Genomic DNA, 17,544 nt, shown 5'->3' on the forward strand with positions numbered 1-17,544 from the left:
CCCGTGTTCCCTGTAGTGAGTCCTCCTGTGCTGTAGGGGGTGTGGCGGTCGGGTCCGGTCCTACAGTTCCAGCCCGTGTCCCCTGTAGTGAGTCCTCCTGTGCTGTAGGGGGTGTGGCGGTCGGGTCCGGTCCTACAGTTCCAGCCCGTGTTCCCTGTAGTGAGTCCTCCTGTGCTGTAGGGGATGTGGCGGTCGGGTCCGGTCCTACAGTTCCAGCCCGTGTCCCCTGTAGTGAGTCCTCCTGTGCTGTAGGGGGTGTGGCGGTCGGGTCCGGTCCTACAGTTCCAGCCCGTGTCCCCTGTAGTGAGTCCTCCTGTGCTGTAGGGGGTGCGGCGGTCGGGTCCTCCATGGTAGGAGTCAGGCTGTGGTGTGGACAGTGTGAGGAGAGAAGCAATGGCGACGGCCGTGGTTTTGACGGTTCTGATTTGTGTCGGTGGAGGTAAGAGCTGGGGAGGGGGGGGATGAGGGGTTGTTCAGGAAGTTGGAGCGGGTTAGGGAAGACCAGCTCTCCCTGGGCCTGAGCTCGGGCCTCCTGCTCCTTCTGGCGGGATGTTTCGGAGGAGAGTGTTTTGATTCCCCGGGCTCTCTCTCTCTCTCTCTCTCTCTCTCTCTCACCCTGAGCCCTACCCCCCGGTTACTGACGCCCTTTACTTTTTCCACATCGGACCCCGGGCTTAGTTAAGTGTCGTCTCGTTTTCTTAAAGATTTACTTTCTGTACCACAATAGCTACTTGAATTTGTATAGCAACCTTTCGCAATAGTTATCCATTCCAGCCGCCTCCGTTCCTTCAGCTTAAACTCTGGAATTCGTTCGCTAAATCTTTCTGTCCCTCATTTTAAACTGTTCTTTTAAACAAAAAAAAACACTCGATCGAGCTTTTGGTGTTTAACCTGATGTCCCTTCAGCTCTGTCTGAAACTAGACCTGTATGTTCCAACATGTTATTGATGCAGAAATCTTTCTGACCCCAAATGTTGTGGTTGTTGTTGAGTTTCCATATTCATACCCTGATTTCAAATCACATCTTCCATTAAGTGTTCTGTGTGGGGCTTGCCTCGAGGTCTGCATCAGGCATAGACTGCAGCCTCATTCTGCGGCTCTTCTGTGTCCACACCCACTGGCCATCTCTCCCTGACAGTTTCCTGCCTATGGGATTCTGTCCTACTGGTACCATTCCCTAGGAGGAGACTTGGCACTTCATATTGTCAGAGCTAATGCTGTTGAAAAAAGCTGAATAACTCATTGTGGTGAATTTAAATAGTTGTGTTAGTCAATCCAGCTCTCTGTAAACTGATTACTTAGATCTTCAAAGACGTGTTTGTTAGCAGGAAGTGAGACAAGAGCTGCACTGAGGGATTTGGTGTTCTCTTAAAGATATTATGAATGGATAACTTAGATTTTGCTGTCTTGAGCCAGTCTTGTAGCTTTGCATATCTAGAGTTTTGCTATCCCTGACAATACATTGTAGGCTAAGACACCGAGGGTCATTTATTCGGTGACTTTTGAGTTTACAGATATTTCCCAACTCAATTAAATATATTAGATTGAGAAAGAGAGTCTCTATAAGAAGGATGGTATTGAGCTGATTGAAAGCTCTGCAATGCTGCGAGTGTATGCTATGAACTCATTTGAAAATAAGTCAATAGTCGGTTACAGTAAATAGAGAGGAATAATTCAATATGAGAGTAAACTGGCAAAAAATATAAGCTTCTGTGACTGTAGCAAAAGGAGTAGTGTAGCTAACATCAAGCTTGGCCCTGTATAGGATGATGATAGAAAATTAATAATGAAACAAACAGTTGACAGACTTTTAACAAGTATTTTATATTCATCTGCACAGCAGTCAACAGAAAAAGAATCACAAAAAGAGGAGGGCAACGAGGAACTCAGCACTATCATGGTTGCGAAAGAAAAAGTACCAGGAAAACAAATTAAACTAATGATAGCCAAATCTCTGTACATGATGGCCTGCCTTCTAAAGTATGAGAAGACACGGCTACAGAAATAGTAGATGTATGGATTTGTGATGTCCCAAACTTTTCTAGACATTAGAAAGGTTCCAATGATTGTAAAGCCAAAAAATGTTACCCCTCTAGTCAAGGAGTAAAGGAGACAGAGCAGGATAATATAGACGGTGCATCTTTGAAAAGCATTCAGAAGTTTGTGGTTTAGAATCATAGCACATTTGGAAAATCATAATATGTTCCAGCAGAGTAAATATGGCTCTTAGCAACAGAAATTGTGTTGAAGGTGTTTTCGCATTCTTTCGTAGGGTGGATAAAACGGAATAGTTAGATGAAGTGTATTTGATCTCAACAGCATTTGGTAAAGTCCCTAATGAAAGGTTTCTACAAGAGCTCATGGTGTTGGTGAAAAGCATATGAGCATGGATAGAAGATTAACTGGCTTATCAAAGCAGTAGGGTTAAGTGGATCCTTTCCAGGCTCAGGAAAAATATCTGGTGGAATGCCACTGAGATCTAAAATCATGGAATGAAATGCTAGGTCCTCAACTATTTTTGACCTACATTAATGAATGAAGGTACTGACTGTGTACTAGTCAAACATGGTGATAACGCAAAGAGATATAGGAAATAAATTGAGAGGAGGACATGTATAAAGGCATGTAGAATTTAGAACAAGATATTGCAGTTTAAGAAGGTGGTGTAGCTCACTTAGGGACTGATATCTAAATTTCTTCACCCAGAGAGTGGTGAGCCAATAAATTCTCTGTCGGAGGAAGTGGTTTAGGCCAATACGTTGAATACTTTCAAGGAGTTATGTATAATTTGTAGGACGAAAGGGATCAAAAGGTGTGGGGGAGAGAGCAGGAAAAGGATGTTGAGTTGGATGATCAGCTTCATCATATCGATTAGTTGAACAGTCTCAAAGGGCTGAATGACCTTCTCCTGCTCCAAGTTTCTACATTTCCGTGTTTGTGAGGGAGCAACAACTGGCAGATGGAGTGTAATGTGGAAATGAAAGCTTGTCCATTTTGGCAGGAAGAATAAAAAAGTGTCATTTAAATTGAGAGACTGCAGAATGCTGAGCTACTGAGCCAACTGAGTATACGAATCACAATAAGTTAGCATGCAGGTACAACAAATAATTAGGAAGGCAAAGGGAATGTTGCCTTTCTTCATGAAGAAGAATGGAATATAAAAGCAGGGAAGTCTTGTGACAACTGTACAGTGCATTGACTAGATAACACACAAAATACTGGGTGTGGTCACCTTAGTTAAAGAGAGGTTGTGCTTGTCCTGGAAACAGTTCAGAGAACATTCACTCTGCTGATTCATGGGATTAACAGGTTGCCTTGTGGGTAGTGGGTAGGCTAGTTGGGCCTGTACTCATCAGAGTTTTGAAGAATGATAAGTGACTTTACTGCAACAAGGAGGCTTGACAGATTGCAACGATGAACAAGGAGGAACAGCTTAAAAATGAGTAATTTCCCATTTCAGACATGAGACAGTTATTTTCTCAAAGGGTGATAAATGTTTGGAGTTCTGTTCCCCAGAGAGAAGAGAAGGCTGTGATATTGAACATGTTTAAGGTTGAGTTGGACATACTTCCGATCAACAGGGAAAGTGGAGTAATGGTCACAGTCCTTCAAGAGGCCAAAAAGGTGTCTTTGTTTTATTTTAATTCTGGAATATAATTGTCTCTAGCTGGGCCAGGTTTTATTTTCCTAGACCTGAGCAACTTATCAGGGCCATTTCAGAGGTCAGTTAAGAGTCAAGCACATTGCTATGTATCTGGAGTCACAGAGGTTAGGACAAGTAAGAATAGCAGATTTCCTTTCCTAAAGGGCAGCGATTGATAGTGCTTTCATGGTCATTGTTAGGCCAGAATTTTTCATTCCAGATTTTTTTATTGAATTCAAATTTCACCATCTGCCAAGATGGGATTCAAACCTAGTCCCTGGAACATTAGCCTGGAATAGTGAATTGCCACTATGCCACTGCCCCTCATGTTTGTTTCTCGATTGATTGCTGGCAAAGTGATTTTCCAGCACAGGCATGTGTATTGATTCAAGTCTAGCCAGTGTAAATTTAGAATCTGATTCATCAAGGAATCAGTGTTTAGCAAAAATGCCTCACAGCACCAGGGACCCAGGTTCTGTTCCACCCTCAGCTGACCGTCTGTGTGGAGTTTGCAAATTCTCCCGCATCTGTGTGGGTTTCCTCTGGGTGCTCCAGCTGCCTGCCACTGTCCAAAGATGTTCTTGTTAGGTGGATTGGCCAAGTTAGATTGACAGTAGTCTGGGGGATGCATAGGTTTAGCCATGGGAAATGCAGGCTTCGTGGGGTAGATGGGGAGTGATGGACTTGATGGACCAAATGGCCTATTTCCAAACTGTGAGGATTCTGTGATACGTTTTAGCTAGCACGGTGGCTCTGTGGCACTTCTGCTCCACATTGTCAGGGACCCGGGTTTGATTCTACACTCTGGGAACTGTCTGTGTGGGTTTCTAGGTGCTCTGGTTTCCTCCCACAATCCAAAGATGTGCAAGTTAGGATGATAAGCCATGCTAAACTGACCATAGAGTCCAGAGATGCGCAGGCTAAGCAGGTTAGTCATGGGGAATACAGGGGTATGGGGTGGGTTTCTGTGATGCCCAGTTGGTGTGTACTTGATGGGCTGAAGCGCCTGCTTCCACACTGCAGGGATTCTATAATCCTATTGCCCTTCATAACCTACTGACAGGTTTCTTTGCCAAAATCTACCTAAGGGAATACCTGCTTCCCTAGAACTGAAAGATTTTCTTTGTTTCAGTTTCTCCTCACAAATGAGGAAATTGACATTAGGCATATTAGTAGCCATCAAAACTTGATCCAAGGGGTCATTGTTGACATGTGACAGTAGTTAGAGTTTTAGCAAGTTATTTGGCTTTGAAGGACATAGCAAACCTAGAATGATCTTGCAGAAATGTGTGAATCAGCAACAGTGGCACTGAAGCTGATTGTCCTCCTTCACCGCTGTAGGGATAATGGGCTGAATGATTGTTTTCAGTGCTGAATTATTCCGTGATTTTTTATCTGAGGGTGCTTATAATGTTGACCTTATCTGCCAGATGATCACCCTGAGATGAGTCAACCTGATGTCCATCCTAACTAATGAATCAATAAGATTTGAATTTATCAGCATTGAGATTGGCAGCTGAAGCTTTGCCCTTTTTGACTAAACGCATGAGTCACAGTGGTAGCCATGGAGCAATTGAAGAAACTCTCAACTTTCTTCAGCTTCTTCAATCTTATGTCCAACCAGATTTCAGTCAGCATGTCCCGATAGCTGATTGTGAATGTTACGATGCCTGTTCTAATATAGTATTTTCCATTAAATAATCACAATTAGAAAGCACAGCTTTCTGTTTTCTAAATCCATGCTAACCACTTCCCCATAGTGAGTTAAAACTTTTGTGCAGTGTTTTCTGGAAAGGCCTTGGTGGAGGAAGGACCCATTCCTCTTTTCACTTTATAAATTACAATCGTCAGGTCATGTTGAAGCTTTTCTTGCCCATTCCTAATTGCCCTTAAAGTGGCTTGCTCGGGCCTTTTCAGAGGATAATTCCGAGTCAACTACATTGCTGTGGGTGTGTAGTCACTTGCAGGCAAAACAAAGGGAGGACTGTAGATTCCCTTCCCAAAACAAAAATTAGTGAACCAGCTCAACATTTGTATGTTGTTATTGTCACTATCAACGAGACTGGCATGAAGCCCTGACTGAGTTTTTTTTTCCCCACTGCTGACAGTGGGACTTGGAACCCAGATCTTTTCATCTACTTCACCACAAAAGCCTCTGTTCCGGGTCTATGAATTGAATTTAAATTCCACCAGCCACTCGTCCAATGATCCTGTCTCTACTCTCTCTAATGGGTAATATGGTGGAGCACAAAGCTGGATAGGGCTCCTTTAAAGTCTTTGGTGACACAGAATGCTGATGAGTCAGGAGACTGGAGAAGGGAGGAAAAGTTCTGGAAAGTGTTGACAGAAGAGGCTAATTTGTAAATTTGTGTTCAGAGCTCAGCACGTTTAGTGAGGATGAGGTGAGCAGAATAAGATTGAAGCAGCTCAATTTTGTAGAAATTGAAGCTAATGATAGCTGAGAGGCTGCAAGGTTCTTAAGGAGAAATGAAAATTTGGAACAAATAAAAATGCTTTGATGCAGAAGCAGATAGATCGGCAAAGTTAGCAGCTTTTGATGACTTGCGAGGTGGAATTTCAAACTGGCCTTGTTTTGACAGAATTTAAAACCACAATTGGCTCGGAGGGAAGGGGATGGAGTTTACAATGGGAATGGAATCTGGCTTCTCTTCAGTTATGAATCTGTTTTTGTTCCTTGTTGGATAGAGGAAGTGGTGAGGGTTAAAAGGCATGCAAGTCAATTGAAGCTTGTTGAGTAATCCTGTCCTATGGTCTGTTACACTCTGCTGTTTAATCATGTGAGTTGCCAGCCATGAGCATGTGACTCATTACCAATCTGTTGACAATTCGAAACTAGCTTGCTCCAGCTTTCACTTCCACATTGCCATAGTTGCCTTTGCCCTGAATAAGCTCAACAGGTTTGCTGACATCTGAAATAAAATCTTTAGTGCCTGAAAGCAGTGTTTCAAAAGTGACCACTGTTTAATAAAGTATTAACCATGTTCATCAACATCAACCTTCTATCCAACTGCCCATAATTGATGGATTTGCTTTCACACTGAAAACCTTTTTCTTTCTTTTCACCTTTAAGACTCTTAAAATCTGAGTTTGAGCTCTTGGCCATTTCCCCTTGATCATAGAATCTCTACAGTATGGAAACATGCCATTTGGCCGAACAAGTCCACACCAATTCTCTGAAGAGTAACCCACCCAGATCCATTCTCCAACCATATTTCTTTACATTACCCCTGAAGACTATGAGCAATTTAGCATGGCCAATTCACCACCTAACCTGCATATCTTTGGACTGTGGGAAGAAACTGGCGCACCCAGAGGAAACCCACGCAGACACGAGGAGAATGTGCTAATTCCACACACAGTTGCCCAAGGCTGAAATCAAACCTGTGCTGTGAGGCAGCAGTGCTAACCACTGAGCCTCTGTGTCCCCCTGATGTCTCATCCTTTGTGATTTCATGTCTGATTACCTCAGTGAACATTGTTCTATTAAAAGCTTTATTAAAATGCAAGTGATTACCTGCCATGGCGTGTACGCACGTTCCTGATTATGACACATTTAGTTTAAATCAAGAGAGTTGAGTACAATTTGGAAATTGCTAATAATTTGGAAACCCTGAAATAGTTGAGCAAGCTACAACTAGATATAACAGGAATGGTGAGCTATGGCAGTGAAGGATAAAACTGAATGCTGAGACCTCCCTGGAACCAAGCACGCAATCATTTGTCAATTGTACACAATTATTACTCCTTCGCTTAATTGTTATAAAATACTTCAAAATGGAATTATAAATTCCTTTTTTTTTAATCTGTAGTAACTGTCGCCAGTCCCCTCTTGGGGCCAGAAAGATGTGCTGAAGGCCCTACCTTCTGGTGTCAGAATGTAAAGACTGCCTCAGACTGTGGAGCCGTAAAGCATTGTCAGCAGACTGTATGGAGACAACCGACTGTGGTAAGTTAATGGGAGCATTGTTTATGGCTGCCTCATTTCTGTCAATCACAATGTTATCCTTTGGAGCAATTATCTTGTGAGATCAGAAGAATTGCTCAGTTGTTAATGGGTTCTGATACAGTGTGATTTTGATTAGAATTATTAATGGCAGGGAAGAAATGGCAGAAATTTTATTGATTCAGTTATAAATTACTGCTGTAGGAAATTGGAGTAATTTGAGGCCTCGGATTATTGATATCAAAGCATGCTTTCCCTGCAATTCACTGGAACTAAAATACATGGTGCATTTGATGGCAATACTGCACTTTTTTCTGTGATGGATGAATCACAAATTATTATAGTGCTATTAAGTATTACACTAGACAAAGATGCCATTTAGCCCATCAAATTCACACTGGTCATCAAGCACCTCTCCACTGTAATTACATTTCCCACCATTTGGTCCATAACATTGTATGCTGTGGCATTTCAAGAGTTTTTTAAATACTACTACAATATTGTGGCGGTTCCTGCCACCACAAACCTTTCAGGCAGAGAATTCCAGATACCCACGTGGGAGAAAACATTTCTCGTTAAATCCTGCCATTACTTAGCTCTCAATGTACCACATAAGATCAGTGTGTTTTCTGCATTTCGTAAGATGTGATGCCAGTTGGAATATGTTGATTTTGGGGTATTGAGAGCATTCTCAGGAACTGGTTCATTGGGGAACCAGGCTTCAGTACTGGATGGCCAGCAAGGGATTTTAGACTAGGCAATATTCGCACAATGGCAGAGACTGGATTCAAGTGCCCAGACTGATGGATTAAACATTTGCTTTGGCTTCCACAAAGCCTGAGTCCAGCTCTCCGTGGGGCCTGGACAGTGACTGTCCAGTTTCAGTGGAGCCTGGCAGGGCCAGCTCAATGGGTTTGGGCAGGAGGCAAACTGCAGTGAAGAGATAGAACAATCCCAAACTAATATGTTCTATGTTAATAAGCATACTAGTCTGAGCTTCCATTCAAGATAAACATGGAGGCGCCAGAAGGAGAATCTTGGAAATAGTGATGGAAATGTAGACAGTTTGAATGAGGAAGGGGTCCAGGAATGGATGAAGCATCGAACTACGACAATGTGGTTTGACATTTAACTGCCCCATTGGCAATTAGGGGTTAGCAGTAGATGCTGGCCTCATCCCATGAATGAATAAATAAGAAATTGTACACAGGAAACCTGCCTTGCAATGATATTTTGAATCCAAGAGTAAATTGCAGTTTTAAGTATTTTCAAAATAAGCACACTTATTTCATGTTTATGTGCCTCCTAACCTGACCTTTAATTTAACATTTCTGACCTTCATTGTGCAATTAAATGCTAGAAATAGAGTTTTCCTGAATTATATTGATACTTTTTCTTTTCAGAAAAGTGTACCTTGTGATCTTTGCACAGAAGTTGTATCTGTGATGGGAAATCTTCTGAAAGACAATGCAACAGAGGTATGAGTTACTTATTGTCAAATATTCTAGATAGATGCAATCAAAGTGTCCTGTTGCCACAATCCAGTGTGATTTTGAGTTACAAAAACATTACATAGAGTTCAGCTTCTATACAAGGGGTCTTTAAACACAGTTCCAGAGCTTCTGCAATGTTTCAGCAAGGAGTCCCCATGCTTCAGGCCTACCGCAGCCAGGCACCATCTCCACCACAGCAACTTGCTGCCCCTGCCAAGACTCCCCACTCTCGGCACCAGTACTGTTACAGCTGATGGCCCAACACAGCCAGGAGTCCTCATGCCAGGGACTTCCATGACCGTAACCGAGGACTCACCAAGTCCTCCAGATCCATGCTGCAGGACCACAGCAGTCAGAGGTTCCTCGATTCGGGCACTGCCACTGCTGCAGCAGACGACCCACCAAGTACTGCTCTGGCTTCCCCACAATGTCAGAAGATAAAGAAAAGGAAACAAAAGCAAAAAAGATGAGGATGCAGTGGCTCAGGAGCTCAAACGCTACCTAACATGCCAGCGCTACCATTTTGGCAAATGAACAAGAGGCAACCTCTTGAGTTTGCTACAACATTTAATTTGATCATGGCTAATGCAATTTTAACCTCATTTTCACAGTTTTGCCTTCCACAATAGCTTTCAGCCCGTTGCTTACCAAAAATTTGTCCACACCTGTTAAAAATGTTAAAGGATTCTGATTTCAGGAGGTGAGTTTCAAAAACACGTTCTCTGAAAGAAAAAAATCTTTTTGTCTCTGTCTCTGCTTTGAATGGACAACTCTTTATTTTAAACAGTACCCCTTATTTCTAGATTCTTCCATTAGAGCGAACATCCTCTCCATAACTACTCCATAACAACAACCTTGAACTTGTTTTAGTTCCCTGGAATACCATCTTGAATAGCTGTTACTGTTTTCCGTGATGACATATGTTAAGCTAAGACATATGTTGGGGGCAGCTCAGTAGTTAGCACTGCAGCTTCACAGCACCAGGGTCCCAGGTTCAATTCCAGCCTCGGGCGACTGTCTGTAGAATTTAAATGGTAGATTTCAGTTAAAATTATATTTATGCAAAAGATTCAAAGACACACCCACCAGCTGCCAATATTTGGTCCAAATATCGAGCTGTATATATTTTGACCAGGTCACCCCTTAATCTTATAAATTCCAGTGGGTACAAGTCTAATTTGTCCATCGTTTCGTCATAATTCATCCCCTCCCACCCAACCCAACCCTATTCCAGGTATTGATCTAGTTAAACCGTTTTTAATGCATTTATATCTTGATCTAAATAAGATAACCAATGCTCTGTATTTGACATCACTGTCAAACTGAACCATAATTACCTACTTTTATTGCAGGCAGATTTGAGTATAAGGCATATTATCTTTCCAAATTTCTTTACTTTCATACACATTTTGTGATTCGTGCAGTTGGCTACTCTAATCCTGTTGACATCTCCGGTCTCTGCAATCTCTCCCCATTGAAATGATGAGTTTCTTCTTTTATTCGTTCTGCTAAAATGGACAATTTCACATTATATTCCATTCAGCAGATGTTTGCCCACTCATTTTTTATGTTCTCTTCATTACTTAGTTTCCTACCTATCTTTGTATTCGCAACAGATCTTTCCAGACAAGTTTGTCCAGGTTATTTGTATGAATTGGTAATAGGTTCCAGCACTGGTCTTTGTGGTACACCACTTATTACACCTTGCCAATATGAGAAAAAAATTTACATCTACTCTTTGCTTCCTGCTATATAGCTAGCTAGTTCTGTACCTGTGCTTGTATGCTGCACCTATACTGAGATTTTATTTTCCACCGTATTTAATGTGGCACTTTATAAAATGACTACTGGACATACAAGTGCAGCACTGGTTTCCCTCTATTCACAGCACATGTTACTTCTGCAAAGAATGCTCAATGGATTGGTCAAACATGATCTCCCTTTTACAAAACCATATTGATGCCATATGATCACCTTGAACTCCCTGGAATACCATCTTGAATAGCTGTTGCTGTTTTCCGTGATGACATATGTTAAGCTAAGACATATGTTGGGGGCAGCTCAGTTGTTAGCACTGCAACTTCACAGCACCAGGGTCCCAGATTCAATTCCAGCCTCGGGCGATTGTCTGTAGAATTTAAATGGTAAATTTCAGTTAAAATTATATTTATGCAAAAGATTCAAAGACACACCCACCAGCTGCCAATATTTGGTCCTAAGTTGCCAGTGTGCAGTTTTAAGACAGCTTTATAGAAACTGAAGTGAGGTTCGTACTTCAAGACCAAGGAGCCATCTTGGAGTCAAAATGCTGATAGCAATAAAATAAACAGTACTGCTTTGAACCAGATCCCCTGAATTGGATTGTGTTTCCATGCATTATTCCATCTGTCTTACTCTCTTCCACCCCATACCACCATGCATACACGCATATTCTTGTTGCCAGTGATTTTGAGTAATGTCAACTCGGGACAAAACTGTTGCACAGTATTTCTGGAAATACTTTTAATATTGCAATTGTCTTGAGGTCACATTGCTAAATGAGGATTTGAAACTGGAATGGGGGTTTGAACTGAACTTTGTTCCTTTCTCTGAGAAAACTTTTACTTTTCTTGGAGGTGGAGAGTTTAAGTATTGGGTTAGGAGGGGAAACTTTCAGAATTAACAGTCCAGACTGAAACTGTTAGCATTTCCTATAATCTGTCTGATTATTCTGAGAGATACTGTGTTTTTAAAAAAAGTGTTGCAAAAGTTCCATGTCTAGTAAACTATGTAGCATTGATCAGATAAGTGTGCTCTAGATCTTCCAGTCATCACCAATCTTGGTCCCAGCTGAAGCAAAAATGGATAGCTCAATGTCTCCATTGTAAGTCCAGTGAGCAGAGTAGGAGGAAGGCAATAGCTGTCTTTTAAGGTCCAAGCCGTTTACTGAAAGAATGTGGGTAGGTGGGTCAGGACAAGGATTTGTACGGTGTATGAGGGAATCTGCAATAATGCCAAGTGGTGTTACACAGCTATTAGACCAGGTATACTATCTTGACTCATCCAGGGTAAGTATCTGAGTAAGTCCCATATGCATGGCCCAAGTCTCCATTCTAAGCTCAAGTTGAACAGAAGATCCCAAACAGCAAGCTATCAGCCCCATTGGAAGTTTAACTTGCTGGTAATTCACTCATCTGTCTAGTATCAATATTTCACAGGTTCCTGGTAGGTATCTTCCAACATACAAAATCCTAGGGGCTGGAAGATTTGAGCCCAAATTAAACATTTACAGTATTATTAAGGATAGAGCATATCTCTCTTGCATCTCATGAAATTTGAAAATGTTATGGTCAAGAACAGCATCATCTCCTTGCTTATAATAGACTTTAACCTTCACCCAATGATGTAATCCACACGCTCATTTCAAATTCACAAAGGTGGAAAAATGTTGAGCTTGCAGCTTTGCATTTGATGCTTCACTGCACCGTGGCGCTTCAGTTGCAGGCAGCTGTTCAATATCTTGGTACCGCCCATAGTGCTTGTTTTCTAAGACTTTATCACTCTTAAGTCTTTTACTAGTTTGGGTTTATAATGGTATTACTTACTTTGTGTCTGTTGCATGTTGTATCCATTCTTCAGTTTGCAAGCAGTCCTGTGCTGTCGTTTAACCATGTTGACACATTTTTATGACGTGGAGGTGCCGGTGTTGGTCTGGGGTGGACAAAGTTAAATTTCTCTCAACACCAGGTTATAGTCCAACAGGTTAATTGGGATACTAGCTTTCGGAGAACTGCTTCATCAGGGAGGGAACACCCCAGTTGGGGAACCCTTCAGTGTTCAGGGATATTCAGCCTTGGATCTTGGGGTGACCGTCCTCCAAGGCGGACTTTGGGATACGTAATGAGGTAGTGGACGAGCAGAGGCTGATAGCCAAGTTTGTTACCCATGAGGATGCCCTTGGGTTCATGTCACACTGCAGGTGACCCCACTACGTTCTACACTGTCACACATACACACGCTGTTACATACACTCTCACTCATGCAGACCCTCTTTCATGCACACTGCGCATGCACATACCTCCCCTGACATGAGCACATTCTGTCACGGGCATGTACTGTATCACACTCTCAAACATACACACTCTATCAAGCATACGTGCGTACTCACTCTCTGCCACACTTGCTGTCCCTCACATGCACGCACGTAAGTACGCGCGCATACTGAAAGATGGGGTGAAATCGTGTTTGCAGATAAGTTCTACTTTGATCAAAAAGCGCACAATCTATAGGCAGTCAATAAATGTGATATTTTATAAATTCCTACTATTAATTTGGAATTAGTCAAGACAGTGTTGCTGGAAAAGCACAGCAGGTCAGGCAGTATCTGAGGAGCAGGAAAATTGACATTTCGTGCATAAGCCCTTCATCAGGAATCCTGAAATGACCTTATGCCCAAAACATCAATTCTTCTGCTCTTCAGATGCTGCCTGACCTGCGTTTTTCCAGCACCACACTTTCAACTCTGATCTTCAGCATCTGTAGTCCTCACTTTTTCTCTAACTTTGGAAATAGAACCAGTCTGACTCAAGATTGAGGTATAGACAGATTCTAACCTCACACCTTTAATGCATTGAGGTGAGGTGTCACTTTTTTTTAAAACCCTGAAGCTATCTCTGAAATGTGACTTGAAAGAAGTTCTGGGATTTACATATTAATGAATGGAAACCTGAAAGCCATTCTAAAAGATGAAAGACTTAATTGGAATCGAGGTTTGTTCAATATATCACATCGGTTGTATGACACTATGATCTTTTGCTATAAATTGTGTCCTATGATGGTGGCACGGTGGCTCAGTGGTTAGCACTGCTGCTTCTCAGCGCCAGGGACTCTGATTCGATTCCAGCCTCAGGCGACTGTCTGTGTGGAGTTTGCACATTCTCCCCGCGTCTGCATGGGTTTCCTCCAGGTGCTCCAGTTTCCTCCCACAGTCCAAAGATGTGCAGGTCAGGTGAAATGGTCATGCTAAATTGCCCATAGAGTTAGGTGCATTAGTCAGGGGTAAATATGGGGAATTGGTCTGGGTGGGTTACTCTTCAGTTGGTCTGTGTCGACTAGTTTGGCCGAAGGGCCTGTTTCCACACTGTAGGGAATCTAATCTAATCTAATCTAATCAAAAAATCCTGCTCCGCTATCTATGTGAGGAAAGAGCAGCACTCCAAAAGATTGAACTTCCAAATAAAGCTGTTGGGCCAATAATCTGGTGTTGTGTGATTTTTAACATTTTTCATGATGCTGCTCTTAGCATGTCCTCCTGTCCCCTTCATTGAGCCATCATTAATTCCCACTTTAATAAAATAGTGAGGGATATGCTGGTGTGTAGATTGTGGTTGAATTCTGCTGCTTGTGATACACAGTGTCTCATGGTGCACAGTCTTGAGTCAACAGATCTGTTTGAAATCTATCCCATTTAGCACAGTCCATTGCTGAGGGCACTTTGTGACGTTCATAAGCACAGTGTTCATAGTTTCAGAACTAATCATGAACAAATCTATCCATTATGTCAGAAATTAGCTGATGCCCAGATCCCTGTCTGTACATTTCTGTGAATCAATTTACTATGGCACTTTTGTATTTGTATTACTGACTATGTATGACTATGCCATGTCTTATAAAGTGTAGAATAAATATTTTTATATCTTTGTCCTTTATTTTAAAAAAATGTATTGCAACCACTTCATTCAACTTTATTGTAAAGTGAAAGGCTTCTGCTAAAGACATACTGATATGTTATAGATTTCCTATTTTGCATTAATCTATTCAAGGCTGGTATACTCTTCATCAGTCATATCTGTATCCTTTAGAAAGATTTTTAATCTTTGAGAAGTGTGAGTAAATTAGCTGGATGTTTCCAGACAACTTGCTTTGCTTCCTCACTTATTTCTATCACTGAATTCTATTCAGGCTTGTCGGGTCAGAGACAAAAAAACCCCGCAGATGCTGGAATCCAAAATAGGCAGGAAGTTGGAAGAACACAGCAAGCCAGGCAGCATCAGGAAGTGGAGAAGTCGATGTTTCGGGTGTAAAAGGATCGCTGCAGATAAGAGGTGGTGGGGGCAGGGTGGAGAAGTGGGGATAGGTGAAGACTGGCAGAAGGTATGACCTGCTTGGTCAATGGGAGGAATGATTCCAGTTGGTGGCAGGGAGGAGTGGAAGGGAGAAGGGAGGGGCTGGGAAGGGAGGTTATTTCAAATTGAGTTCTCCAATGATGAGTCCTCCGGGTTGTAGGCTGCCCAGGCAGAAGATGAGATATTGCTCCAATTTGCATGTGGTTCATTTTGGCCATGGAGGAGGCTGAGGATGGTCATGTCAGAAAGGGAGTGGTTGGGGGAATTGAAATGGGCAATGACTGCGCGGTCCATTCAGTCCCTGCGAACCCGGCTGCGATGCTTGGTAAACCACTCCCAAGGTTTACATTTGGTCTCCTCGATGTGGAGAAGACCACATGAGGAGCATCTGATGCAGTAAGCTAGGTTGGAAGAGAGGCAGGTGAATCTCTGTCTCACCTGGAAGGACTGTTTGGGGCCCTGGATGGAGGTGAGAGGGTTGGCGGAGCAGCAGGTTTGGCATCTTTTCCCAGGTCGTACCATCTACCTGCCTATCCCCACTTCTCCACCCTGCCCCCGCCACCCCCTTTATCTGCAGCTCTCCCCCACAAACACCCCCAGTCCTGAAGAAGGATTACACCTGAAATGTCAATATCTCCATATACTGATGCTGGCCAGCTCGCTGTGTTCTTCCAGCCTTCTGCCTATCTATTAAGGCTTAGCAAACTTTCTGGTTAGGAATGTTTTGTTGAAGAGATGCAATAATGTCATGATTTGGTAAACACTAGATCGACCTGCTTGCCAAAACCAGTTGCTTTTTCATGCCCTCCTTTCCAGTTTCATTTCTGCCTTTTTCATGCAATGCATGCTTCACAGCAAAAGTATTTCTACTGATAAAAGATGACAATTGAGAGGTATGAATAGATTGGATAGTCGGAATCTTTTTCCCAAGATAAAAATATCCATTAGTAAGGATCATAGGTTTAAGGTGAAAAGGAGACAGTTTAACAGGTGCGAAAAGCAAGTTTTTTTTTAAGAGCTGATGGTGCATGCTTGGAATATGCTGTCAGAAGAGGTGGTGGAAACAGTATCAATGGTTAAGAGACATCTTGACATAGAAGCATTAGGACTTTAGTTGAGAGAGAGACAGAGATGATGTGTTGGTTTGCCAGTGAGCCTGTTCCTGAGTTGTACTGGTTTTTGTTCTTTGAGAGATTACATCGATCCTAACAATGATGTGGTGGTGCCGTTGTTGAACTGGGGTGGACAAAATTAAAAATCCATAGATAACCTCACGATGCTGCCATTCTCTAGCTTCACCTTAAACATCGAAAACAACCTTTCCCTACGGACGAGCTATGCATACACAGGGTCTGTTCAGATGAGGAGGAATGCACGGACACCTGAAGGATGCCTTTATAAGAACAGGGTACAATTGTCAACTCAACAATTGCCAGTTCTAATGTGCCACAGCGAGAAACCTCAGGAAACAGGCACAGAATGCAACCGCTTGGGTACCCTTCGTTGCCCAGTACTTCCCGGGAGCCAAACTACACCATGTTCTTTGCAGCCTACAACATGTTATCGATGAGGATGAGCACCTTGCCAAGACCTTCCCTGCGCCTCCATGTATCACCTTGAAACAATCACCAACCTTAAACAGATCATTGTTCGCAGCAAACTGCCCAGCCTTCAGGACAAAACATCAACCACAATACCATACAACCCTGTCACAGCAGCCACTGCAAGATGTGTCAGCCCCCATTATACGTGGGGACACTACCCACCATGTACGCAGCAGGTACTCATGTGACTCTGCCAATGTTGTCTATCTATTATGCTGCAAGCAAGGATGCCCCGAGATATGGTACATCGGTGAGACCAAGCAGATGCTATGATGATGGATGAATGGACACCTTACAACAATTACCAGGCAGGGATGTTCCCTCCCAATCGGAACACTTCAGTGATATTCGGCCTCAGATCTTTGGGTGACCATCCTCCAAGGCGGACTTCTGGATGCGTAACAATGCAGACTGGATGAGCAGAGACTGATAGCCAAGTTCGGTACCCGTGAGGATGTTCTCAACCGGGACCTTGAGTTCATGTTATGCTACAGGTGACCCCACTGTAATACACTGCACACGTGCGCGCACACACAATTACATACTCATTGACATGCTCACACTCATGCTGACCCTCACTCATACACACATCCTCTTTCTCCCCCCCCCCCCCCCCACACACACACGCACACACACACACACACAGGCACCCACATGCACACCCTCTCACAGGCTTATACTCTGTCACACTCACGCACACTCTTAAACACACTCACATGCACTCGCACTCATAAGC

At 42.8% G+C, this 17,544-nt stretch overlaps 1 protein-coding gene across 1 annotated transcript in view; it reads left to right on the forward strand.

Annotated features, from left to right (window-relative positions):
• Positions 1–260: 260 nt before the first annotated feature.
• psap (prosaposin) overlaps positions 261–17,544 on the forward strand; it is a 53,985-nt gene continuing 36,701 nt past the window's right edge. Inside the window, exons 1-3 of the mRNA XM_072582921.1 lie at positions 261–439; positions 7,474–7,610; positions 9,011–9,085. Coding sequence (XP_072439022.1) covers positions 394–439; positions 7,474–7,610; positions 9,011–9,085 — 258 coding nt within the window. The 5' untranslated portion in view covers positions 261–393. The remainder of the gene's footprint in view (positions 440–7,473; positions 7,611–9,010; positions 9,086–17,544) is intronic.

The sequence above is a fragment of the Chiloscyllium punctatum genome, chromosome 13, assembly GCF_047496795.1.
Source record: "Chiloscyllium punctatum isolate Juve2018m chromosome 13, sChiPun1.3, whole genome shotgun sequence".
Lineage (NCBI taxonomy): Eukaryota > Metazoa > Chordata > Chondrichthyes > Orectolobiformes > Hemiscylliidae > Chiloscyllium > Chiloscyllium punctatum.